Here is a 26523-nt window from a genome sequence, read left to right as displayed (position 1 = left end):
AGAAAGGCCTCTGACTCTGCCTCTCTGTCTGGTAACAGGGGCGCCCACTCCTGGGGCTCTAGGAGGAATCTCTCGCCCACTATCTGCGCACGCCAACCAGGAGATTGGGGAGGATGGCTGTCCCAAGTGCCTTTCTTTGTCTGGGTTTCGCGCGAGCGTTAGCTTGTATTGCCCGGGTTGCCACAAACACAGTTTTTCCTCAGCTTGGATGTCCGTGCCACAGCCTGGTTCAGATGTTTGTGCTGCAGTCTGGTTCTGTTCACCCCCTATGCCTGCCTTAGTTCCTATATTCTCAGTTCCCAGTGAAAGCAGCCCTTATTTAGGTTAGTGAGGAAGGTGGAGTGTTCTTCCTCCTTATTTCCTTCGGGGTTGATTATATATTTAGTCAATTTTTCACTCAATCATACTTTCGCATTTAGTGTGAAATTTCTGGAGGCTCCAAGGATAGATTTTTCTGTCTCTGGTTGAAGATCTTGTTAAATTTTGGGGGAGATTTATTGGTATCACTCCTTATGGTGCCATTTCTCTGATGTCACCTATTTAGCCTTATTAAAACAAAGCTCCAGCCCTGGCCGGTTGGCTCCGCGGTAGAGCGTCGGCCTAGTGTGCGGAGGACCCGGGTTCAATTCCCGGCCAGGGCACACAGGAGAAGCGCCCATTTGCTTCTCCACCCCTCCGCCACACTTTCCTCTCTGTCTCTCTCTTCCCCTCCCGCAGCCAAGGCTCCATTGGAGCAAAGATGGCCTGGGCGCTGGGGATGGCTCTGTGGCCTCTGCCTCAGGTGCTAGAGTGGCTCTGGTCGCAACATGGCGATGCCCAGGATGGCCAGAGCATTGCCCCCTGGTGGGCAGAGCGTCGCCCCATAGTGGGCGTGCCAGGTGGATCCCGGTCGGGCGCATGCGGGAGTCTGTCTGACTGTCTCTCCCTGTTTCCAGCTTCAGAAAAATGAAAGAAAAAAAAAAAACTCCAAAGATGTGCTATTAGTGTAGCATTCCAAAAAATTAAGGGACCAAGTCATGAATACTTTGACTTAACGTTAAACCCATCTTCCTTAAAAATTGTGCTTTCCATCATTTCCAACAGCATTAACAAGAATTAACCAAAGAGACAAACAACTTTTACACGGGAAACTATAAAACATTTCTGAAAGAAATTAAAGATACCAATAAATGGAAATACACCCATGTTCATGAATTGGAAGACTTGATATCATTAAGATGTCAACACTACCCAAAGCCATCTACAGATTCAGTGTAATCTCTACCCAAAACCCCAGTGTAGCAGCAATGGTATTGAAAGAAGCATCCATACTAAAAAGCATATGGAATGTCAAGGGATACCCAATAGCCAAGACAATCTTGAAAAAGAACCAAGTTGGAGGTCTCAAATACAAAGCAACTGATCAAAACTGTGGCACTGTCATAAAGACAGAAGAGAAGACCAAAGGAATAGAATGGAGAGCATAGAAGAAATAATCCCTCACAAATATAGTCAAATGGTTTTTGAGAAGGGTATTAAGACCATTCAAATTAAGAGTCTTTTCAACAAGTGAAGTTGGACATTTATACCATATACGAAAATGCAGTGGGTCAAAGATCTAACATCAGAGAACTATAAAACTCTAAGAAAAGAGTGAAAGATTTAAGGCATTGGATTTGGCAATAGTTTCTTGGATAAAACACCAAATTCACAGACAAGAGAATGATAGGTTAGACTTCATCAAAATTTAAAATGTGGAGAAATTGAAACTGCTGTGAAATGCACTGTTGGTGGCCATGTAAAATGGTACAGCCACTTTGTAAAACAGTATGGTAGTTCCTAAAGAAATTAAACAAAATTACCATATAATACAGCAATTCCACTTCTGGATATATACCCAAAAAGTGAAAGCAGGGACTCAAACAGACATTTATACATCCACATTCATAGCAGCATTATTTACAATAACCAAAACATAAAGCAACCCAAATGTTTACCAACCAATGAACAGACAAACTAAACAAAGGAGATCCATACAATGAAATATTCAGCCTTTAAAAGGGAGGAAACTGACACACTACAACATGGATGGAACTTAATATTCAAAGTGAAATAAGCCAGTCAGGACGACAAACATTCCACTTTTATGAGGTTCCTAGAGCAGTCAAATTCAGACCAAGTAGAATGGTGGTCGCTGGGGATACGGAGGAGAATGGGCAGTTTCATTTGGGGACGATGAAAACGTTCTGGTAGTTGATGGTTGTAGTGTTTGCACAATAGTGTAATGACACAGAAATGTACACTCAAAATGGCAGTTGGTTAGGAATATTTTGCCACAATGCTTAAAAATTGTGCTTTCAAAAGAGCAGATACAAAAAATAGATAATATAGGCATAGAGTGGTTGGTACACAGACATGTTGCACTGTCCTCTGAGGGGGCCTAGAAGCAACACTCCAGTAGCAGTAGACACACCCAGTGACCCAATCTTTCATTAGAAACTGAAGCTCGGTTTGTTTTTAAGATTTTATTTATTGGTTTTAGAAAGAGAGAAAGGCAGGGAAGTGGGGAAGAACAGGCAGCATCAACTCATTGTGGTTGCTTCTTTTTATGTGCCTTGACCAGGCAAGCCTGGGGTTTTGAACTGGCGACCTCAGCATTCCAGGTTAATACTCTATCCACTGAGCCATCACAGGTCAGGCTGAAGCTTGGTTTCTAATAACATTCCCCAGTATAAGGAACCAAGGCTCTTTGGAGAAATAGCTGGTTGTAGGTCCAGGACACCTTGTCCACACTAACAAATACGCTGTAGCACTGTAAGGGAGTGAGTGCCAGGAAAGCCAGAGGGTGCACATCAAAAGGACATGGAACCAACCGAGAGCTCCCAAGGACCAAAGCTAAAATGTGACCAACAACAATGTAGTGTAGGACTGAACTCAAGGTATAAAATATCCATGAGTCCACATTTATATAAAGGATTAAATAAATGGGGGAGAAGTGGTATATCTTCTATACAGAAAAATCCCATATAACTTATGTAACTACTGTTTCTTCCAGGAGATGGAGCTTAACTCACCACCTCTTAAGTGTGGGGCTTAATAACTGTGCTTAATAACTGCTTCAAAAAAAAGGAGCCCTGGCCGGTTGGCTCAGCGGTAGAGCGTCGGCCTGGCGTGTGGGGCACCCGGGTTCGATTCCCGGCCAGGGCACATAGGAGAAGCACCCATTTGCTTCTCCACCCCCCCCTCCTTCCTCTCTGTCTCTCTCTTCCCCTCCCGCAGCCAAGGCTCCATTGGAGCAAAGATGGCCAGGGCGCTGGGGATGGCTCCTTGGCCTCTGCCCCAGGCGCTAGAGTGGCTCTGGTCGCGGGAGAGCGACGCCCCGGAGGGGCAGAGCATCGCCCCCTGGTGGGCAGAGCGTCGCCCCCTGGTGGGCGTGCCGGGTGGATCCCGGTCGGGCGCATGCAGGAGTCTGTCTGACTGTCTCTCCCCGTTTCTAGCTTCAGAAAAATACACACAAAAAAGGAGAATATAGCCTGGCCTGTGGTGGTGCAGTGGATTAAAGCGTCAACCTGGAACGCTGAGGTCACTAGTTTGAAACCCTGGGCTTGCCCGGGGCAAGGCACATGCAACAAACAATGAACAACTAAAGTGAAGCAACTATGACTTGATACTTCTTGAGCCCCCTCCTCCCTGTAAAATCAATAAATTAAAAAATTTAAAATATGGAAAGAAAAAAGGAATTTTTAAAAATTTTATTTTTTAAAAGATTTTATTTATTGATTTCAGAGAGAGAGAGAAGGGCAGCAGGTAGCAGGAAGCATCACCTCATAGTTGCTTCACATATGTGCCTTGACCGGGCAAGCCTAGGGCTTTGAACCAGTGACCTCAGTGCTCTAGATTAATGCCTCATCCACTGCACCACCACAGGTCAGGATATATTTTTTAATTTTTTTTATTCATTTGAGAGAAGAGAGAGAGAGAGAAGGGAGGAGCAGGAAGCATCAACTCCTATATGTGCCTTGACCAGGCAAGCCCAGGGTTTCAAACCGGCAACCGCAGCGTTTCATATTGACGCGTTATCCACTGCACCACCACAGGTCAGGCAAAATGTTATTTTTTAATTACAGTTTACTTGTAACCTTTTTTGTATTAGTTTCAGGTGTACAGCATAGCGGTTAGACATTCATATACTCTACAGTGTTCTCCCTGATATTTCAAGTACCCACCTAGAACCGTACATAGTTATTAGAATATTGAGTATATGCCTTATGCTGTACTTTACATTCCCGTGACTGTTTTCTAACTACTAATGAGTATTTCTTCATCCCTTCATGTAAAGTTCTTTACAAAAGGAACTTTACAGTAACCTGATAAACATTCTCTTGGCCAGGTGATCAACATTCACATAGTCTGTGGTAAGTCATGTTGATAACATGAATCCTTAAGATGTAGGGAGAATGATGCCTTTGTGTCCTTCCTCCCTCCCAGAAACATAACCACAGGCTAACCATAAGAAAAACCTCAGGAAACTGCATCTGAAGGACATTTTACAAAATATCTGACCAGTAGTCCTTAACATTGTCAAGGTCAGAGTCTGAGGGTAAGGAGACATGATGACTAAGCAACTGAGATCCTGGAACAAAAAGAGTATATTAGATGAGAGCTAATACAATCTGAATATACGTAGTGAGGAATCTAGTTAATGGTATCAATGTTAACTGTGACAAATACACTGTAGCAATATAAGATTTCAAAAATAGGTAAGCTAGGCAAGATAAATACAGGACTTCTATTTTTGCAACATTTTTGTATAAAATAAACTTTAAATAAATTGTGCTTTCTTACTCAAATACAAGTCTAATGTAATAGAACCTGACTGAACTTCCTAAATGAATTCCTTTCCAAATAGAATCTGAGGATTTTCCTTAGCCTGAGTTTGTTTGTTTTTTGTATTTTTCTGAACCTGGAAACGGGGAGGCAGTCAGACAGACTCCCGCATGCGCCCAACTGGGATCCACCCGGCATGCCCACCAGGGGGCGATGCTCTGCCCATCTGGGACATCGCTTCTGTTGCGACCAGAGCCACTCTAGTGCCTGAGGCAGAGGCCATGGAGCCATCTCCAGCAACCGGGCAAACTTTGCTCCAATGGAGCCTTGGCTGCGGCAGGGTTAGAGAGAGACAGAGAGGAAGGAGAGGGGGAGAAGCAGATGAGCACTTCTCCTGTGTGCCCTGGCCAGGAATCGAACCTAGGACTTCTGCACGCCAGGCCAACGCTCTACCACTGAACCAACCGACCAGGGCCCTGAGAATTTTAAATCAGACTTACAGCTCAGCCTAAGGTCCTCCATTCGTTTACAATGAAGTTATAAAAATGTATGATGAAAAGCTTAAAGGGAACTTACTTATATTGTGAAAGGACTCCAGGTATAGCCTTGGGTTTTTCAAGTAGCTCTCAGGGCCACTATCACAGCCTCATTTTCTGTTTGCTCAACAGAAAACGCCAGCCCTTTCTAAAGAATTGTATTTCAGAAATTAGTGGCCATGTTTTTTATAGTAAATCATCTTTCAAATAACCTAATATATCCCCCTCCCCCCTCAAAAAAAAAAAAAAAAGATCTCCTAGGTCAAATCTTAATGATTCTTAGACATCTGTTGGTTTGGGGATTGTCAATTGTTGAGGTCGTCCATTTTGTTCTCAACATTCCTCAGGACAGCTGATTTTGTTGTTAATACTTTAGTTACACTGCTATGAGATTTTTGTAAGCATGTCTATCCACTAAGTCAGAAATCAAGTATCTGACAAGCAGTTTCTATACCTAGAATGAGACAAACTTTATTCAAAGACAGCCTGTTTTCCTGAAAAATAAAATAGGTTAGAAGAACAAGTGATCAATTGTAAGCATAGCTGAAGATGTCCCATTCCTAGGAGTTACTAACAACCAAGCTTGGTCAACAGATCAGCCAGGCATTCAGTAGGCAGGCAGGGGAGAGGGCTGTGTGCCTTACCTGCTCCGGGTGCTGCTTTCTGGCACAGTAAGATCACTCGTGCTCATTTATGAGGTTTATCAATAATTTACTAATAAATTAGAGCAGGTTAAAAACTAACCCAATATTATCATTTGTATTTGCTTTCTTAAGGGGAGCAAGAAATGAATGGAATTACAGCCAACCTATCAGATATAGTGAATAATTCAAGCTTCTTTTTTGCTTGTGGTCTTTATTCCCTAATGTCATTGTCAAGTGGCAGAAAGGTGGTGAGCCTCTTAATTTCAATTAGAGTCAGGTATGTTTTGGGAGAAGTCTTTGAATGTACTTGTACAGTTTCACTGGTGGGATTTAGGCTAGTCTGGATCTCTTGAAAAGCTTCTTCTTAAGTGTATATTGGTGATGATGATCCCTGTTTCACCAAATCCATCCACCTTCTAGGGTCTAACTTGGCTACAAGCCTTTATGTCTTACCACCAGGTACTTTCAGAATCACTTCACTGGGATGTCCTAATTCTGACACAAAACCTGGAAGCCATATAAGGGGAGATTTAAGAAAATAATTTGTCATAATATAGTGACAAACTATATTGTTGGTTCATTGCAAGACTAAAGGACTCCTCACTTGAATCCATGTAGACACAATAAATTGAAATTAAAAAAATAAAAGAATAAAGGGCTCCTCCTAACTAGTTAAGAAAAAAAACAAACAACAGAAAAGTGGTCAATAATCAGAAAGGCAAACAGCAAAATTCAGACTGTGGAAACAGGCTAATCTTGTGTCTTCAAAAATAAAGGAAACAAGGCCTGATCTGTGGTGGCACAGTGGATAAAGCGTCAACCTGGAACACTGAGGTCGCCAGTTCGAAACCCTAGGCTTGCCTGGTCAAGGCACATATGGGAGTTGATGCTTCCAGCTCCTCCCCACCTTCTCTCTCTCTCTCTCTCTCTCTCTCTCTCTCTCTCTATTCCTCTTCCCCCCCACCTCTCTGAAAATTTAATAAAGTCTTTTAAAAAAAAGTTATATTAAAAAAATAAAGGAAAAAGAAAATGGAAGACGAAACTGAGAATAGGAAACGAACATTTTAACTTCACTGAAGAAATTTGAATGATCCAAAAGCTTATGAAACAATGTTCAACATCATGGATTATCAAGTAAACTGAATTAAAAACCACAATAGGATACTATTTAACACACAGAAGGGTTAAAATTACAGGATGACACCACCAAATGGTGAGACTGTACACCTACTGGAACTCTCATTTTGCCTGTGGGTACATAAAACAGGATGACCACTTTGGAAAGAGATATGCCAATTTAGTAACATTTAAAATATACTAATTTTTTTCCCATTGAATATATATATATGGGGGGGGGAGAGGAACAGGAAGGGAAGGAAGAGGGAAGGTAGGGAGAAGAAAAGAAGCATTAACTTGCTGTTCTGCTTATTCTATTTAGTTGTGCACTCATTGGTTGCTTCTTGTATATGCCCTGACTGGATATTGAACCCATGACCTCAGCCTGACAGACGATGCTCTAAACACTGACCCACCCAGCCAGGGACTAAAATACACTAATCTTTCAACTCAAGATACTCTGCTAAGTACTTACTCAAAAGAAATTAAAACATAGGTCTACAAAAAGGCTTGCACAAGAGGTTCACAGCAACTTTATTTATAATAGCCAAAAACTGGAAAACGCCCGCCATCCACCAGTTGTTCACCTAACAAGTGAAAAGTTAAACTGAGGCATATTCATACAATGGGATACTACTCGGCAATGAAAAGGAACAAAGCAGAAACACATAGATGAATTCAAAACATGCTAAGGACAGTTACACAAGAATACATACGATACGATTCCACTTACATGAAGTTCTAGAATGCCCAAACTAATCTATGGTGAAAACGGTATCCCTTTAGGGAGAAGGGATGGGAGAGGTACAGCAACTGAAGGTAGGTCAACTTTCTGATGTGATGGAAATGTTCCATAGCTTGCTAGCGGTTTGGGTTACAAGTTGTACATCAAAACTCATCAAATGGTACATTTAACATTGTTCATGTCACTGTAAATTTTACAAGAAAAAAGCTTAATATGTATGCCCAAAAACTTGAGTCAACTATAGATGTTTACAACTTTCTTTGACACACATAAAGAAACTAGAGTAATGGAGGCACAGATAATAATGAAAATATGGAAAAATATTACTTGTAGAATCGAGGTGATAGGTATAGGCATGCTTATAACTAAACTTAAATGCTTGAAATTTTTTTTTTATTATTTATTTTTTTTATTTATTTATTCATTTTAGAGGAGAGAGAGATTGAGAGAGAGACAGACAGAAGGGGGAAGGAGCAGGAAGCTTCAACTCCCACATGTGCCTTGACTGTGCAAGCCCAGGGTTTTGAACCGGCAACCTCGTGTTCCAGGTCAACACTTTATCCACTGCGCCACCACAGGTCAGGCGAAATTTTATATTAAAAATGTCACAAGGGGAAAAGGTGGTATAGTAACCTAACCAGTTGCAATGTGTTGACTGTTTAAGATCCTAACCTGTGATGGCACAGGGGGATAAAGCGTCGACCTGGAACACGAGGTTGCCAGTTCGAAACCTTGGGCTTGCCTGGTCAAGGTACATTATGGGAGTTGATGCTTCCTGCTCCTCCCCCTTCTCTCTCTCTTTCTCTCCTCTCTCTCTAAAAATCAATAAATAAAATATTAAAAGAAATTTTTAAGAGGACATTTCAGATAGATATTTGGTGATAAGAAATTAGTTTTAGAAATGATTATTTTAAGTCCTTTTTAAAGAGATGTATACTGAACCACAGATAAATGATATTATGGTCTGGATTTGCTTTAAAATTAATGACAAGTATATGAGGATTATAAGAAAACTGGGAGAGGATATGAAGAGAATTCACAGAAAAGGACATGCAAACGTTCTCAATGTGAAGTGCTACCTCATAAGAGAATACCATTGTTTGTATGTGTGTGTGTGTGTGTGTGTAATCTCTCAGACTGGCAAAGAGATGCTAATACACTGTGTCAGTGAGGCTATGAAGAAGGCACTTGCACTGCTGGTGCAAGCTAAAAAATATATAGAGATACAAATTTAATTTGATATAAATTACAAGTGTACATACTCTGACCATTTATCCTACAGAGAAATTTATGTATGTACCTAATGACATACTTACACAAGGTAATTCTTTTCAGAGTTAAACAGCAAAAGCTTGGAAACAATTTGTGTTCATTAGTAAGGGAACGGTTCAGTGCATACATCCATACTATGTACAATCATTTTAAAAAATGAGGAAAAATTTTGTATACTGATAGCAAATTATCTTTACGATGTATTAAATGGAAAAAGGGTACAGAATAGTATATATAGTCTGCTGTATATCTTAAATGAAAACACTGGCTATATTTGCTTATCTGGACAGTAAATATCACTGGAAGTTCACAATAGAAACTGATGACAGGGTGCCTAAGAAAAAGTACAATAAGTGGCTGAAGTACAGGAAGGGAGGGAGACCGTATATCCCTTCGTATCTCTAGAATTGCATTTCCTTCAAAAAATTAAACAAACGATTTTTTAAATTTATCCCACTGTTTATTATCAAGGCTTAAGGACCAAATAAAAACTTCTTATATCCCCTTCCTAAAATTAAGAAAATCACCCAACTAAAAAACTGGGCAAAAGATGTGAATAGGCACCTCACCAAAGACAATCTGCAGATTCAAATATATAAAAAGATGCTCAACATCTTATGAAATTATGGAATTACAGACTAAAACAAGACACCACTACACACTTATCAGAATAGCGAAAATTCAAAATACCGAGAACACCAAATGCTTACAAGGATGAGTTGCTACAGGAACTCTCACTCCTCGCTGGTGAAGACGCAAAGTGGTATAGCCACCTTAGAAGATAGCTTCACGGTTTCTTGTAAAAACGAAGTCTTACCATAGGCCCCAACAACCCCTCCTTGGAATTTACCTAAATGAGTTGAAATATTATGTACAGTACACACAAAAACCTACATGGAAATGTTTATAGCAGCTTTAACTTCAGAGATGATTTTCTAAATCACTGAATTGGGGAAAATTCCCTTCCAACTACATTGGAGAAATTTTTTTGAAAGCCCCCAGAACTCAGGCCTGCCTCTACTGCTGAAATAATACCCTTCTGCTCTATAATACAGGTCCTACCAATTGAATGTAAACCCTTTCACCTAATTTAGGGGAAACTCTGAAAGCAATGAAATGTTTTCAATTGTAAAATGAATAGATGTAACCAGAGGAAAATCTCCACATGAGAATCTGCTGAGGATGTTTAGGGCAGAGGATACCAAGAGGGCATGTTGACTAATAACCAGCAGGGTCCTTGCCTCAAAACGTCATGTAGACAGAGCAGCTCTCCTGTTTCTTCCTCCCCACCCTGCACCTGTTACGGGGATTGAGAGATGTCCACTCCATAGCAGACTCAGCCTCTCTTCCCACCTGGCAGAAGGCTCCCTCATCCAGGCAGAGGGACAAACACTCTGGTTCTACTTCATTCTCTGGTATCAGTGAGTCTGTCAGACCAGATCACAATCTTTAGCAATTTCCTCCTTGGTACCTCTGTTAATTAACCGAGTCCTTTCTTACAACAATTTGAGAAGTAGCCAGCTAAAGCAAGATATAGGTCACCTGGCCATATCCAATCCCCCTATTTTTGATAGCTTTACCACAAAGGAGATTATAAAGACACAAATAGAAAAGAAAATCACTGTCATTACTTATATCAATAGCAAATAATGATATTCAACCCAGTTTTGTCAAATTTAAGGAAAGAAAAATATGTCTTTTGGATAGAAATGAAAGACTACTTTTATTCTATTACGTGCTTTTTACACTTGCCTTGTCAGCAATCATTCATGTAGTAACCTAAATTACGAACAATAACTTACTAAAGTGAGTATTAAAAAGTATATGAATTCATTAGATGACTTCCCAATGGCCATTTTTTTTCACTGAAAACTCAGCTACTAGTGTGCGAAAAAGATAAACCCTTTCTAGCTCACTCACCACATAACATTTTAAGGCTTTTGCTCTCCTTCTTTTCCCAGAGATATGCAAATGACTCATTAGCTTTAAAATAAAGCGATTGCAAATGAATTAATTCCTCACCAACCCCATTCTCAAAAGACCCTACAGATTTTTTTTCACAGCAAATTAACTAGCTACTGCTAAAGGGAAACAAGATCACATTCTAATAGGTCATATAGCTACAGATAGCTACAGGCACCAGTTCTCACAGCTCAGCACACATACATGAAAACACATTTCCATCTAGGCAGTAATACTGAAGCTGTCAAGCTGGTTGACTAAGTCATGTTCTTATAGGATGGCAAACACAACTGAAAATCATTTCTCCTTATAATAATATATCAGGACTTGATGTAATAAAAATATATTTGGTTTATCAACACACTCCAAAATAAATACTCTTAGGTAATATGCAGCCTGAACCAAGTCTTCATTTATTGACTACTTACAGTACAGTAATTTTGTATCTTAGCTGGTAATCAAAGATGGTTATGTATTACTGAGAGAAGACATAATCTCTCTTCCAGCCATCACCTCTCAGAAACCTGGACTAATTCGATTTGAAGAACTAGAACTGCATCTCCTGGTAACTACGTAGCAGTTGTCACCCTGAGAACAGGAACATGGCAAAAAAAATATACAGGACTTTGATTCTCCTACACAGGTGAACATAAAATTAGTTTATTAATGACTACATTTTGAAGCCAGCATTTTGACCCAAAATTTAAATAACAAGCTGTTTAATATTAAAGCAGAAGTTACTGCCACAATGTGACAGAAGTACAGCTTTATCCATAAACCCTTCACACAATTATACATTAAATGCTATTTTTATTTAAGCAAGGCACCCCTACTTGTTCTAAAATATGGGATGTGCTACCCCACTGAAAAAGCAAATGAGGGGATTTAGATGTTTTCCTATCTAGAGCTGGTTTAAATTCAAGTGAAGCCATTAATGTCCTTACCGGTAGGGACTGTTGTGACGTGTCACTTCACAGTTTTGAAAATAATACCCCTAATGCTTACCCAAAACCAAAAATGGGGTGGGGGCGGGGAGATGTGTTCAGACAACTTTTAAGTTGAGGCTAGAACTCCCTCCTGAAGTATACAGGCACTAATGTTAAATGCCAGTGGCACAGGCTTAGAAAGGCAAAACATTTCTGAAGATATGAAACTGCCTGACGGTTGTCATTCATACTCAGTAACCTGTGGTCTACTTTTCTCTCGTTCTGAATCATTTTTAAAAATTTCTACCCCTAAGTCATCCAACACACCTAAAGTTATAACTACTCTGCTGAACCATAATGGTTCAAAGGTCTGAAACCTTTGCTTGCTTTGGTGAGTATTTGGTTAAAATAAATCCGTATTTTATTCCATAGGAAGTTTTATATCAGAGCTCTCAAACAAATCATTTTTAAAATGGGAGATTTTAAAGGACAGTGCTGAATAAAAATATGCAGTCTTTACACTGGGTAACATATCCTCTATGAAAACAAATTATTTAATCATAAAATAAAGACCAGATTTTTAAATCAGATCCTATCCTGGACAGATTAAACAAAATTTAAATGTGTGGTTTATTTAATCCCAAACTAAATCTTTCCTTTTTCTTTCTAAACAGTCCACTATGGAATTTTTCTTATAAGCAATTAACCCCAAACCCCAAAATCCTTTCTCTAGCAGTTGCTGCTAAAAAACTGGAGCCTTATATCCCATATCCAAGAAAGATGTGCAAATGAAATGCTTCTTGCTTCATCCTGAAATAAAAAGAGCATTGCACATTTACTAACAATGAAAAAAAGTGCTGAACATATTCCCATACCATTTAAAATAAAAAATTCAATAAATTTTTTTTCTTTGCAATTTAGTAAAACTTATCTGAGAAATTAAGTTGAGGTGAGGAAAATTAGGCATTAGTATTTGCAGCCGGGTATGAAGATAGGAGCTTTTTAAAGTTGAGTACAGAATATATTTTATACAGATTTTAGCTAATATCAGCATTTAATATTACAAAATTGTGGGACTTCAGATCCAAAAACAACCCATGAAAACTACGATAAAGAAATGCCCCATGTGTGTTCAAGAAATCATTATAGTTAAGTGTCTAAAAGGAAGGCACCACTACATGTAGAGAAAATGATCAGAATAAAATATACCAAAAGATTTTACAGGGGAAAAAAGACACAGCATAACATTTAGTCAAAGTAAAAGACATCAAGACATATTTAGATTTGTCACAGGTACGTTAACCCCATGAAATCACGTGCTTCTAGCACAACCATTTTCATAACACCATCTTAGGAAAAGAAACAGTAGTACAGCAAGTGTACATATCATTGATACACCCTGGTTCCAGATATATCATTTTAACATCTTAAAAATATCTTAAAACTGAGAAAATGTGTTTAAAATTTCATAGAAATAATATCAAATGCAAGCACATTTCCGATGTAGTATGATTTATAGCTGCTAAAGGTAAAAAAATATTTTTAGGCATATAATATGAGGAGTGCTGAGAATTGTATATGGAGAAAATACTCCAAGCCACTATACTATCATAATGAATTCCGTTTCCGAGCAGAATGTCTTTCCTTATATTGATGCTTCAATTATAATAATTACTTTCATCTTTATTTTTTTTTTAATTTTTTAATTTATTCATTTTAGAGAGAAGGGGAGAGAGAGAGAGAGAGAGAGAAAGGAGAGACAGAGAGAAAGAAGCGGGGGAAGGAGCTGGAAGCATTAACTCCCATATGTGCCTTGACCAGGCAAGCCCAGGGTTTCAAACCGGCAACCTCAGCATTTCCAGGTCGACGCTTTATCCACTGCGCCACCACAGGTCAGGCTCTTTCATCTTTATTAAAGAGAACAGTTTCTACCATATTACAAATCAGTGAGTTAATGATTAATTTATCAATTGAAAATAATTTTCACAAGTGTACCTATTAAATTTACCTTATTCTCTGGAGTCCCTAGAAGTCTTATTTTCCCTTTGGACATGAATTCAGGAACAATTCAATATACCTATGGTCTGAGAATGACAAAAAAAAGTTTTAGTTCAAAAAGATGAACAGGCAGAAATATTATAGCCATTTTTCTTGTAGTTGAGACAGAAACTCAAACCCTTTGCCCATTTCTTTTAACTAAAATAAAAACCAAAATTAAAAATCCTGACTAACTCTAGATAAAAATATGCAGGAGAATTAGCAAATAAATGCTTTTCATTACATTACAGCGCCTTATCCTTTTTATGTTTAATTTAGTCGTTATTAGAGTACAATTTTTCCAAGGAAATAGTCTAGGCAAAATCCAAAACAGAACAAGGAATCTGTAAGCAAAGACATATATCACACGTGACAATGAAAACCACGAGCAGGCAGCACTTACGAACATGGGACCGATCCTTGAGCATAGCTGCGACAGCATCTTCGTGGGTTTCGAAGTGCACATCAGCTTCTCCGGTGGCCTTGCCGCTGGAACTGTACTCCATGGTGATCCTAACAGGCTTTAGTGGAGCAAAAAACTAAACAACAAACAAAGGAAGCCAAATGGAACATAATGGTATGAGGTTCATTTCTACAAGTCTAATGATTCTACATTTTTCTTTCAGACTGATTCATACACTTTAATTTGCTTTTCAGGCAATCTCTTTAAGCAACAAAAGTAGTTAGGCATCTACCATCTCTCTGGCTTCTCTGATCTTCTTAGAACTCAAGGTTCATTTCAAATATCTGTTCACAGAGAACTTAAAACTCTTTGTAAGAATTTAAGTTTATAGTATATAAATATAATACTATACAACAAATAGTTCTCAACTTTTTTTTATACCAATCAAGAGCACTTTTATTATTCCTCCCACACGCACCCTTCCCTGTTTCTAAAGACTGTTTGTCCATCAAACACATTTTTTTTCTATTGATTTTAGAAAGAGGAAGGGGGAGAGAGAGACAGGAACGTGGACCTGCTCCTGTAGGGTGTCCTAACCAGGGGCTGAACCGGCAACCCCTGTGCTTTAAGACAGTGCTTTAACCAACTGAGCTATATGGCCTGGGCATATACTTTCTTAATAATTCATTTTTATCATTTTTTTCATCAGACATGTACCTGATGACCAGTTCTTATCAGCACTATTTAAACAAATTAGTGGTTATCATTCCAAACCAAATCAACAAAATGGAATGCTGTAATGAGATTATGCAGCCTCCACTTAGGTAAAGATCTGGTACCTATTAGAGAATCATAATGCAAGAAGGCTACGTGGTCTAATGAAAGTCCCAAGCATTTTGGAGTACTGAATTCTTGTCTTCTACATAACTGTCCGGTGGCAAATTCCTCTGAGTTTCAGTTTCCTAAACTCAAACCTGAATGTGTTGAACCAATTCAGAGAAAAACCAAACATTCTTTGAATACTAAACCTGCATAATACATTGTGGCATCTATAAAATCTTCTTATCCACTATATATTTCACCCTAAAATGTAATTACAAATAAAACCCATATTTCTTAGGTAAAGAAAATAAAACAAGCCTCCACAAAAACATGGAGATGCCACCTTCCTATCCGAAGATACTCTGGAAATACTGTATTTTCTTCTCTATCTTCCGGAAATTAAGAGAAGTTCAATTTTAGAACCTTTATTCAAACCTATTGAGACTGGGTATCTTACTGCCACATACGTTTATAATGTCTTGGGCATTGGCTTGGAAAGGCAACCCTCTCATGTGAACAAAATGTAGAGAAGACGTAGTCCCAAAATCAACAGCGTCTGGAAGCTTTTCCGACATCTCCTTAGGCAGTTCTGAGAAGCGGAACAAAAAGGACTGTCAAGAGCATAAAAGCTTCAGAAGTTATTAACAGATTACAACTGGGTATAACTTTTATGTCAAAATCCTCAATTCCTTTTGAACCAGAAAGGAACAAGGGCTTTAATTTTAAAAGCCAAAGTGATCTAGAATTTTTGCCGCATTTTTTTTTGGGGGGGGTATTTTTCTGAAGTTGGAAACAGGGAGGCAGTCAGACACTCCCGCATGCGCCAGACCGGGATCCACCCGGCACGCCCACCAGGGGGCAATGCTCTGCCCATCTGGGGCGTTGCTGTTGCAAGCAGAGCCATTCTAGCGCCTGAGGCAGAGGCCATAGAGCCATCCTCAGCGCCCAGGCCAACTTTGCTCCAATGGAGCCTCGGCTGCAGGAGGGGAAGAAAGAGACAGGAAGGAGAGGGGGAGGGGTAGAGAAGCAGATGGGCGCTTCTCCTGTGTGCCCTGGCCGGGAATCAAACCCAGGACTCCTGCTCACCAGGCTGACGCTCTACCATTGAGCCAACCAGCCAGGGCCTATTTTTTTAATTAATGAAAAAAATTAAGGAAAGAGTAACTTTCTTATAGGCACTAAAAAAACATAAACACACACACACGTATATATGGTAACAGGATAATCCCAGCACACCAGTTTAAAAAGAACTGATGAAACTTCAAAGATTCCAAATGTTGCTTTGAGGTTAGGGTTCACAGGAATAGTTAAATACAGAGGCAACCAAAACTCCTCATTTCAGTCAGCATTCCTGCTTTCCACCCACGTCTTTTCTCACCTCGTTTAAATATTGCCATTTTACTCCTTTTGTTATATTTGTGCCACCCAGCTTTTCTGACACACAATTCACAAATATTAATTTTTAAAACCTTATGAAGTAATTAAGCCCTTCTGCATATATTCAAGGTACATACTACATTCAAAGATGTTATTAAACCTTTCTCAGTTCCCTTGTCTGACAGTTTTATAGTTTCATACAACATAGTAAAAAGAAATACTTTAACAAATATCAAAACATACAAGATAGACCTAAAGAGTCTCAACAAGAGGCAGGCAGGTCCTTACCTATTTCCTTCTCACATTCAAAAGCTGTCATAGGTCGAACATCCTCATTTACTTCGTGTTCTTCAAAGACCACTTCTGGCTCAGTTATATACTTAGCAGTAGGAGATGCCATTTTCTTTCCCTTATGAGAACCAACATGTGTTCGAACTTCATTCCTTCTGCTTGGAAATATCTCTATATAACTGTGTCAAAGCAAAAGAGAACAGGCACAAATAGTGCAAAGTAACTTTACATTGAACTCATTTAAAAGAAAACATGCATATATAATATTTCCAACAGCTTATGAAATACAAGTGTCCAAAGGTAACAGGTTGTAGTGGTGTGGAAGAGGTAAGAATGGATATTAGCCCATGAAAAAGCACTCTCAACAGATCAGATCAATGACTTACTCCCCTCTCAAGTTTTCTTCATATACATTAAAAATTATATGACAGATTTCAGAGAAGAGAGAGAAATATCGACCTGCTGCTGCACTCAGTTGTATACTTATTGGCTGCCGGGCTTCTTCATATACATTTTAACACTATTTTCTACTTTGTTTTGCTTCATGAGAACTACTGTGTTCAGGTAAATTGTGCATGTGCAAAGAATTAATTTTGTTTTTCACAGTTGGTTAACAATCCATTGAAACCTTAAAATTCAATTCTGTGAAAATTAATCATATTAAAAGTCACAGTAGATGAGCAGCTAACTCCTTTCCAGAACTTCGCTAAGAATCTAATGAGAACTCGTTATCTAAATGTCAATTCCAATCTGGTTGGCAGTAAGACTATTAAATCCAAGCTTCTGGATCCAGTTCCTTTTTCTCAACACTGCTTTTCCAAATTAGGTTTTTAAGCTTAAATTGTAAAAATCATTTCTATTTATATTTAAAGACCTACAAGTGCTGAAAGAAAATGGGGGTGCTGCCCTAGCTGAGTTGGTTAGAGCACTGTCCTGATACACCAAGATTGCTGGTTCAATCCCCAATCAGGGCACACACAAGAAACAATCAATGAATGTATAAGTGGAACAGTGAACTGATGTTTTTTCCCCCTCTCTCTCCCTTTCCTCTCTAAAATCAATCAATAAATTAAAAAATGTTTGTAAAAAAATGAAAATGGTGAGTGCTTTGCATATACTTTTATCACTTAAAAAATAAAAGACCTTTGAACCTACTCTATAAGTAATTCTGAAATACAATGGCTTCGAAATGGCTTTTTTTTTGTACTTTTCTGAAGTGAGAAGCGGGGGCGGGGGGGGGGGGGGGGGCAGGCAGACAGACTCCCGCATGCCAGACACCTGGCATGCCCACCAGGGGACAATGCTCAGTCTCTCTGGGGCGTTACTCCACTGCAATCAAAGCCATTCTAGCGCCTGAGGTGGAGGCCATGGGGCCGTCCTCAGTGCCCGGGTCAACTTCGCTCCAATGGAGCCTTGGCTGTGGGAGGGGAAGAGAGAGACAGAGAGGAAGGAGGGGAAGAAGGGTGGAGAAGCAGATGGGCGCTTCTCCTGTGTGCCCTTCCCCGGGAATCAACCCCAGGACTTCCATCCAGCAGGCCGACGCTCTACTGCTGAGCAAACCAGCCAGGGCTGAAATGGCTATTTTTTTTTTTTTTTAATTTCAAAGGAGTCAAGTAAAAAAGCCAGAAAACAACAAAACAGTGATTAAAAACTTGACACTTTATAGAGTACTCCTCCAAAATTAAATTTAAAACACAAAAGAAGCCACACACCACTATGTGTATCTGAAGGTACGTGATGTACAGAATCGGCTATAAAGTATCCACATCAAAATAGGAACTTGATAGCTCTAACTGCCCTTTTCAGGAATTAATACAAGACACAAAGAAACAAGTTAAATGGCACCGTGGGGAAGCAATAAGATAAATAAATATAGTACATGAGACACTGTATAAGACAATCCAATTTCTTCAAAAGTCAGTGACATTAAAAAGAAAGGAATAAAAAAATAAAAAAGGGGATTTGCTCTACTTTAAAAGAACTGCAGATATACAATCAAATGTAATGTGTGGACCATGTCTATCTAGATTCCGGTATTAAAAAAACCTCAACTAGGATGACATATTAGGTATAATTAAGAAAATGTGATTATGGACTGGCATTAGATAATAAAGTGTTGCTAATTTTGTTAGATGTGATAATAGTGGGATCATGTAAGAAAATGTATTTTAAAGATGCATACTGAAATAACAGATACAGCAAATTAACATGTCAATAATTTGTTAATCTAGTGAAAGACATTTGAAAGCTCATCATCCTATTCTCTCTACTTTTCTGTGTTTAAATCATTTGACAGTCATATTACACTGCATCCATCAAAATGACCCAATGTATGATACTCCAGCTTCATTCATATCTCCTTTACTCACCGGTTACCGATTTCTTCTCTGTGTTTCAATAGGGCTTGGTTGGCCATTTCTGGTTCTTCAAACTGCACGTAGGCTTCTCCTGTTTTTCTTCTCCCTCTGTAGTCCATCACAAAAGTAATGTCTACTATATTCAGTCCTGGGCCAACCAAAAAGTTATTACAAGTTAGTGCTAACAGGAGCTTTTTCATCCTTAAAATTAACATATTTATTCACATGCTCACTTTTTTACTTTATTAGTAAAAGCTGGGAGCTGTTTTGCCAGTCCCAAAGTTAGATACATGCCTAACTGGCAGAAAATTATTATGCAGCCAAAAACTTGTAACACCTACACAACTATGTTTCCAGAATATTTCGAGTCCAAGCAATCCATGTAAAACACAATCTTCTTTCTCTCATTTCTAGCCATCATATAGTAGGGCAAATAAAGATTTAGACTAACATCACTACTAATGATGCATATTTTACAGCTATGAATTAGATGACAATACTATGTATTAAATCATATAAATTGCTACTGTCTTAATACGGACACTGTTATGAAAGGATATTTTTCCTCAACAGTAAAATAAACCCACATGAAATCATTCTGAAATCAGACATCCCCCAAAGATTAGCATTCTAGGTCAAAACACATATAATTTATAGATACTGCAATTCCGAATGAAGAATTCTCCCCTAAAAAAGTTAATGTAACTATATGCAGTTACCTAGGAAAAGGTTCACCTAAGATAGAAAAGACAATGGGGATAAAAAAGATGTGAGGCCCGCACTGATGGGTAGCTCAGTTAGAGTGATGTCCTGATTCACTAAGGTAGCAGGTTCGATCCCCAGTCATGGCACAAGAATCAACCAATGCATAAATCTGTGGAACAAATCGATGTTTCTCTCTCCCTCTCTCCCCTTTCCCCCTACCTTTCTCTAAAAATCAATGAATGAAAAATTAAAAAAAAAAAAATGAGACCCCAAACATGATAAAACTGAAAAGTACCTGCAAAGAAGTCTACAATGTCTTTCTCGTTGCAACTATAAGGAAGTCCTCTCAACCGGACCACACCATCGTTCACCACAGGTGAAGATTTGACCTGCAGGCTCTTCATTAAGGCATCCACATCTTCATTGTTTATCTCATACACTACAAAGCAAAAGCACAAAAGACATGCCAAATTTCCATAACAAAGGAAGCCTTTAAAAATATCATACTTGGTAGGTTCTCCCAGATTTTAAAAACTAGGATTTTTTTTTTAATCTTTATATACATCTCTGGAGAAAATAACAAATGACATTTATTGAACATGTACTCTGTGCCAAGCCTTACTCATTTAAACATCACAACTTGCAAGGTAAACTTGGTCAACATCTTCATTTCACAGGTAAGAAACAAACGATCTCTGCTTCATCTTTGCACCTTCTAAAAAGGGTATACTCACAGTATCTAACTGCTTCACTCCAATGTAATGGTCATGAAAAGCCACAAGGTGACTTCACGTACCTTCCACGTACCGCTGCCCCATGTACAAGCGGTGCTTTTCTAAGGCTTTCTGCACATCCTGCTCTGACTCCATTTCAATTAAGGCATCACCCCTTCGTTTCCCATCTCTATTTAAGAGGAAGTGTATTCCATTCTCACCATTGCGGATTCTGCAGTCTAAAAGTATGTGAGTAAAAATCAATTAAAACCAGAAATCAAACTTAGCTCAGTTATACAAATCACTAGAATGCAATCTTCCAACAATACAAAGCAGGAAACAAAATGCCTGCCATATTTGTTAAACAAACCCTTATTACTGAAGCTATCCAAATGCCAATGATACAGTTTCTAAAATGTTCCACGTATAAAAGATAAGCAAACTTTATCGCACATAGCTTATGCTCTCCTGATTATTAAATGGCAATTCAAGCTAGGCTCCCCCCAAAAAAGTATTATGTCCTTCCCAATGCTTCTCTGGTTACATTTATGCATAAATGTCTTCTTTTGTTACAATCAGAAACCAGAAAAACTCTAAAATATCTCCTACAAGAATAATTTTGCTACCATAATTTAACTTTTCCACTTACTAAGAAATCCCTATACTATACACTTCTCAAAATGGGAGAAAGTATAAGATGTAAATGGCTTTATAAAATGCTTGACCACACATTAAGATACTTAGTATGTTACTTTGCTTTTATAACATTTAGGCTAGCATCTTCTAAAACTCTTAAAAGAAAAATTAAAAATCAGTCAGATACGAAAACAAAAAAAGTAACCACAGCCCTGGCCTGTTGGCTCCATGATAGAGCATTGATCCGGCATGTGGATGTCCTGGTTTAATTCCCAGTCAGGGCCCACAGGAGAAGCACCTATCTGCTTCTCCAACCCTCCACCTCCCACTTCTCTCTTGCTTCTCCCTCTCTCTCTCTCTCTCTCACTCTCTCTCTCTCTCCCTCCCTCCTTCTCTCCCTCATCCTCCCCTCCTGTTAGCCATGGCTCCTTTGGAGCAAGGTGGCCCCAGGTGCTGAGGATGGCTCCATGGCCTCTGCCTCAGGCACTAAAAATGGCTCTGTTTGCAAATGAGCAAGGGCTCCAGATGGGCAGAACATCCCCCCCTAGAGGGATTGCTGGGTAGATCCCAGTCAGGGCACATGCAGGAGTCTGTCTCTGCTTCCCCTCCTCTCACTAAATAAAATAAATTAATTAAAAATAAATAACCAGATAAGTAAACCTTCCAAACATGTTAAGAAACCTATGTCACTTGATACTAAGTGAACTTGAATTCTAAATATGTGTATTACAGAAACAGCTACTCTTAATCCATATTCCTACTAACATATTTCCACTAACAGGTTTGGCTTTTTGATCTGTACATATTAAAACTTCAGAGAAAACTGGTTTTATTAAATTTTAGTCTTAGCATTAAATTTTTTGTATATATCTGGTGTGTGTGTATGTGTGTATGGTTGGCATATATCTGGTATATATCACAAACGGTACACATAGTGTTACTTAGTACACACATATAACCAGCCAGATGAGATAATTCTCAACCATCATAGAAGATGTTTAGAGCATAGTTTAACTTGGATTTTGTGGGACTATCTTTCGCTCAAAATTACATATTTAAAACACATAAAATATACCTGAAAAAAAGCTAAGCACATCTTCTACAGTGCATGACCATGGTAATCCTTGAGCTCGAATGAGATAAACATCGTCCACTTCCTCTCCTAACTTGGATGGAGTCAATTCATACTCAGCGAGAGGTGGAAGGTCTTCCAGGTAGGTAGTTTTAGACTCCTTCCGGGAGAAATGAAGAAATACAAAAAAATTTCTTTGACAACCTACTTAGAAAATGTTTACTTCCACAAACTAACACTCTGGATGTTATTCTTAGGGGACAGTTATATTTCAGAGGCAAGAAGTAAGCATCAAAAATCCAACTCATGGCCCTGGCCGGTTGGCTCAGCGGTAGAGCGTCGACCTGGCGTGCGGGGGACCCGGGTTCGATTCCCGGCCAGGGCACATAGGAGAAGTGCCCATTTGCTTCTCCACCCCCCCCCCTCCTTCCTCTCTGTCTCTCTCTTCCCCTCCCGCAGCCAAGGTTCCATTGGAGCAAAGATGGCCCGGGCGCTGGGGATGGCTCCTTGGCCTCTGCCCCAGGCGCTAGAGTGGCTCTGGTCGCGGCAGAGCGACACCCCGGAGGGGCAGAGCATCGCCCCCTGGTGGGCAGAGCGTTGCCCCTGGTGGGCGTGCCGGGTGGATCCCGGTAGGGCGCATGCGGGAGTCTGACTGTTTCTCCTCATTTCCAGCTTCAGAGAAGAAAAAAAAAAAAATCCAACTCATCCTGTTCTGGCTTAAATTGTACATCCTAAAGCAACAAGCAGGTATATCCTAATGGTTTGGCAGGACACAAATTTTATTCAGGACTTGTTTTGAAATTCTTCAGGCCCAAATTACCACACCTAATAACAGTGTTTCCATTAAGGCAGAAGAAGAGGGGTCCCTTCAATTCGACAAATATGTATCTTCCTTACCATCTACACCGAGATAAGCACACAAGATGCTTTAAGTGCTATAAGATACAAAATAATAGAAGAATTCAAAACAAAGCACTATAAGAATAATCAAGACATGATATGAGATGGACTTTGAAGGAAAGATAGACTTCTGACAGCGATACATAAAGGAAAGGGTATTTCAATTTGAGGGCTGAGGGTAGAAAGCAGTACAAACAAAAGCTCATTTGCAAAACAGCAATAATCCCATTTGGCTAAACTGTAGGGTTCAATTAGGAGCCAAGGAAGATGAAATGGCAAAAGGAACTTGGTACCATTTAGCAGAGGGATTTGAGTGTGAAGCTTAATGCACCTCCTTAACCTGGTAGGCAAAGAGAAGTTAATACAAGCCATTTAGAAGTGGATAAACGATCAAGACAGCAGAATGTTTGGAAAGAATAATCTGTCAACTGGTATGTCAGACCAGTTGAATAAGGACAAAATCATAAAAGGCAACAGCAGTTGTGTGAGGTAACAGGTGCCCAAGAACACTATTTTACAAAACTAAGCAAAAACTGTAATTCAATAAGATTCCAACAAGCACCATAACCATAACAGGGAAGACAACTTAAGTTTTAAATTTTGCATTCTACTGAGCTAAGGAAGAAGATTCCTTTGTACTTGCCCGGTTTACATAAACATGTCTAATTTTATGGGGTCAATGATAAATGTAAATCTCTAGCAGGGGTCTAAACATATTTAATAAGAATGCAAATAGCATTACAATGAACACAAGAAGACCATTCATGCTTTAAGTGACTTGCATTCTACTGGGCTAAAGAGAGAAATACTCTCCTTTGTATGTTCCCATCATTTTCATGAAGACTTACATATAATTTTAATAAGTCGATGACAAATACAAGCACTGTACAACACTAGTAGAGGCTCAACAGATACCACTAGTCAATTTCACAGAAAACAAGTCGAGAGCAGCCAACTCACAAAGGCTTATTAGACATAAGTTTATTTTTTAATAATGGCAACATTCCCCAATTTCCCAGAATTCCATAAGCATCACAGGCAGCAGAAAGTATTGGGCCTGGATTCAAGTCAATTAGCTCAGCCACTGGCAAATAACAGCCATGCTGATTAGCCTCCCTGTTTCCCTAAGTTCAAGGAGAAGCACAAATTGAATTAAGATAAACATAAACCAAAGCATCAGGACTTGGATAGTCAAAAAGTGTGGCGACATTTCCCAGACACCACGTAACAAGCAAAAAGCAAGTTTCCTACAAGGCACCAAAGATCTGCAATCTAAGTTCTCAAAGCATACACTGACTTTAAAAATGAAAATACTGTAGACCCCACTCCCAGATTCCCCAACCCTGGCCTCCCTCAGTCCTAGACGTCCCCTCTCCTCGGCGCTCCTCCCCCGATATCCCAGTCTCCCAAACTGTCCTCCCTGACGGCGGCGACCCGTGATCCCACAGGACCTTCTGTCAGAGGAAGTGGAGGTGCAGAGGTGACCTTCAGTAAAGCGGGGCAGCCCGCCTTCCACAGAAGCACTACAGGGAAGAGGAGCCCTAAGGACGAGCCTCCCTCCCCAAGAACCCAGCCCACGCAGCTGGGAGCGTGAGCCCTCACATCCGCCGGCCGCGAGGCGCCCGGGGCCGCCCAGGCCTCGCGCTCTGGCTGCACAGACATTCCCAACCCGCCGAGAAGCGGGGCCTCCCAACTTCACAACCAGCGGACGGAGAGCGACAGGGATGCGGGGTGCGGGCGTCCACGGCCTCCCAGGACCTACCATGGGCCAGCAGGAAACAAGGCCGCAACATCTACCCCCAGCCACACTACGCTGCCCACCTGACCACAGACTCAGAACAAAACAAGGAGAAACCCCGAGGCTTGGGAGAGCATCCCTTGTTCCGGGGCCCAATAGGAGGACTGGGCGGCCGGGGGTGGGGGCGGGTGTAAGGCGCGTGCCCCGGATGCCCGGCCGCGCACGCGGAGGGGCGCGGGGACGCGTGCGCGCGGCCGGGGGAGGGTCTCGCGCGCGGCTCGCGGCGCCCACGCACCTGGCTGTAGCTCCGCGCCGGGCCCGCGGCCGCCGCCAGCGACTGCGGCAGCAGAGGGGCGCGCAGGGCCGGGTACGAAGCGGCAGCCGTGGCGGCGGCGGAGGCGGCCGCAGGGGGAAACCCCGCCAGCCTCCCGGCGGGCACAGGCCCCGTCTGGAGGCCCCGTGTCTGAGAGGCGGCGGCCGCGGCGGCCCCGAGCAACAGCAGCAGGCGGCGACGGCCCGAGACGCCCGAAGGGAAGGAGCCGGCGGCCGAGTAGAAGGGCAGGCAGGCGGCGCCGGTGCGCCGGCAGCTGCTGCAGTTGCAGCCGCAGCCCCGGAGCAGCGCCCCGAGCACCCAGCGCGTCCCGGCCATGGACTCTGGAGTCGGCGCGGGGCCTGGAGGCAGCTGCGGCGGCAGCGCCAGCGGAGGGGAAGTGGAATCCAGGGCCGGGGAGGGGCGCCAGGCACATGCGCCGCGGGCACCTGGGGCAGCAGCAAGTCGGGAGGCGGTGGAGGGGAGCGCACTGCTCCGCCCGGTCTCCGCCCTGGGGGCGGGGCAGCCTGCGGCCCGGGACCCTGCTACGGCCCGCTCCCTTCGGGGGAAACTGAGGCCGGAGTAAGTGGGCCAGGCGAAGGCCTCCAGCTTTAGAGATGGCTCTGTCGGGCGGACGCCGGGTACTGTCCCCCCGAAACGCGTGACGTGATGGCTGACAGAGCTGTTTATGAAAGGACTTGTGGTACTCCGCTTATAAAAAGGGGATAAATGGAGGTTTAGTAGCCCCCAAACTTGAGATGTATGCGGAAAGCCAACTTTCTTTTCAGATGAAATAGAGCCCTGGCAGGTTAGCTCAGTCAGTCAAGAGTGTCGTCCTGGAACACCTGGTCTGGGCACAAGCAGGAAAGCGACTAATAAGTGAAACAAAAATGAATGCTTCCTGTTTCCCCCTTCCTCTGTCTTTCTAAAAATCAGTCAATAAATTTTAAAATGAAGTCGATACTTACATGCTGATTATACAGGTATATAACAAAAGTAAAGCTTGTCTTGAGTTAGTGTATTCACAAGTGGACAGGCAGAGGTTTGCAAAACTGGTTGTGCAGTTTTCCTGTGGCCAGGAGCCATCTCATTAATAGGCAAAAGGGAGTCGGAGAGTAAACAATAGCAAAAGCTAATATTTTAAACTTCTAATTA

General features: G+C 40.9%; 1 protein-coding gene across 2 annotated transcripts; it reads right to left on the bottom strand.

Moving 5' to 3' along the window:
- Nucleotides 1-7617: 7617 nt before the first annotated feature.
- GRSF1 (G-rich RNA sequence binding factor 1) lies at nt 7618-26243 on the bottom strand. Of its 2 annotated transcripts, none has more exons than XM_066233779.1 (10): nt 25354-26243; nt 22424-22580; nt 20796-20951; nt 20295-20438; nt 19307-19442; nt 16935-17116; nt 15737-15858; nt 14448-14583; nt 14016-14091; nt 7618-12817 (listed from the first exon to the last, which is right to left on the bottom strand). In XM_066233779.1, exons 1-9 carry the CDS (start codon nt 25705-25707, stop codon nt 14042-14044), a joined length of 1437 nt encoding a protein of 478 aa, XP_066089876.1. In that variant the 5' UTR covers nt 25708-26243; the 3' UTR covers nt 7618-12817; nt 14016-14041. The 2 variants fall into 2 exon arrangements, with proteins under 2 accessions (XP_066089876.1, XP_066089877.1); XM_066233780.1 differs by lacking the exon at nt 25354-26243 and adding an exon at nt 25083-25314.
- Nucleotides 26244-26523: the final 280 nt, after the last annotated feature.

Source organism: Saccopteryx bilineata, chromosome 5 (genome assembly GCF_036850765.1).
Source record: "Saccopteryx bilineata isolate mSacBil1 chromosome 5, mSacBil1_pri_phased_curated, whole genome shotgun sequence".
Classification (NCBI taxonomy): Eukaryota; Metazoa; Chordata; class Mammalia; order Chiroptera; family Emballonuridae; genus Saccopteryx; species Saccopteryx bilineata.
The sequence above is the reverse complement of the archived record's forward strand: the minus strand, read 5'-3'. Positions and strand labels throughout refer to the sequence as shown.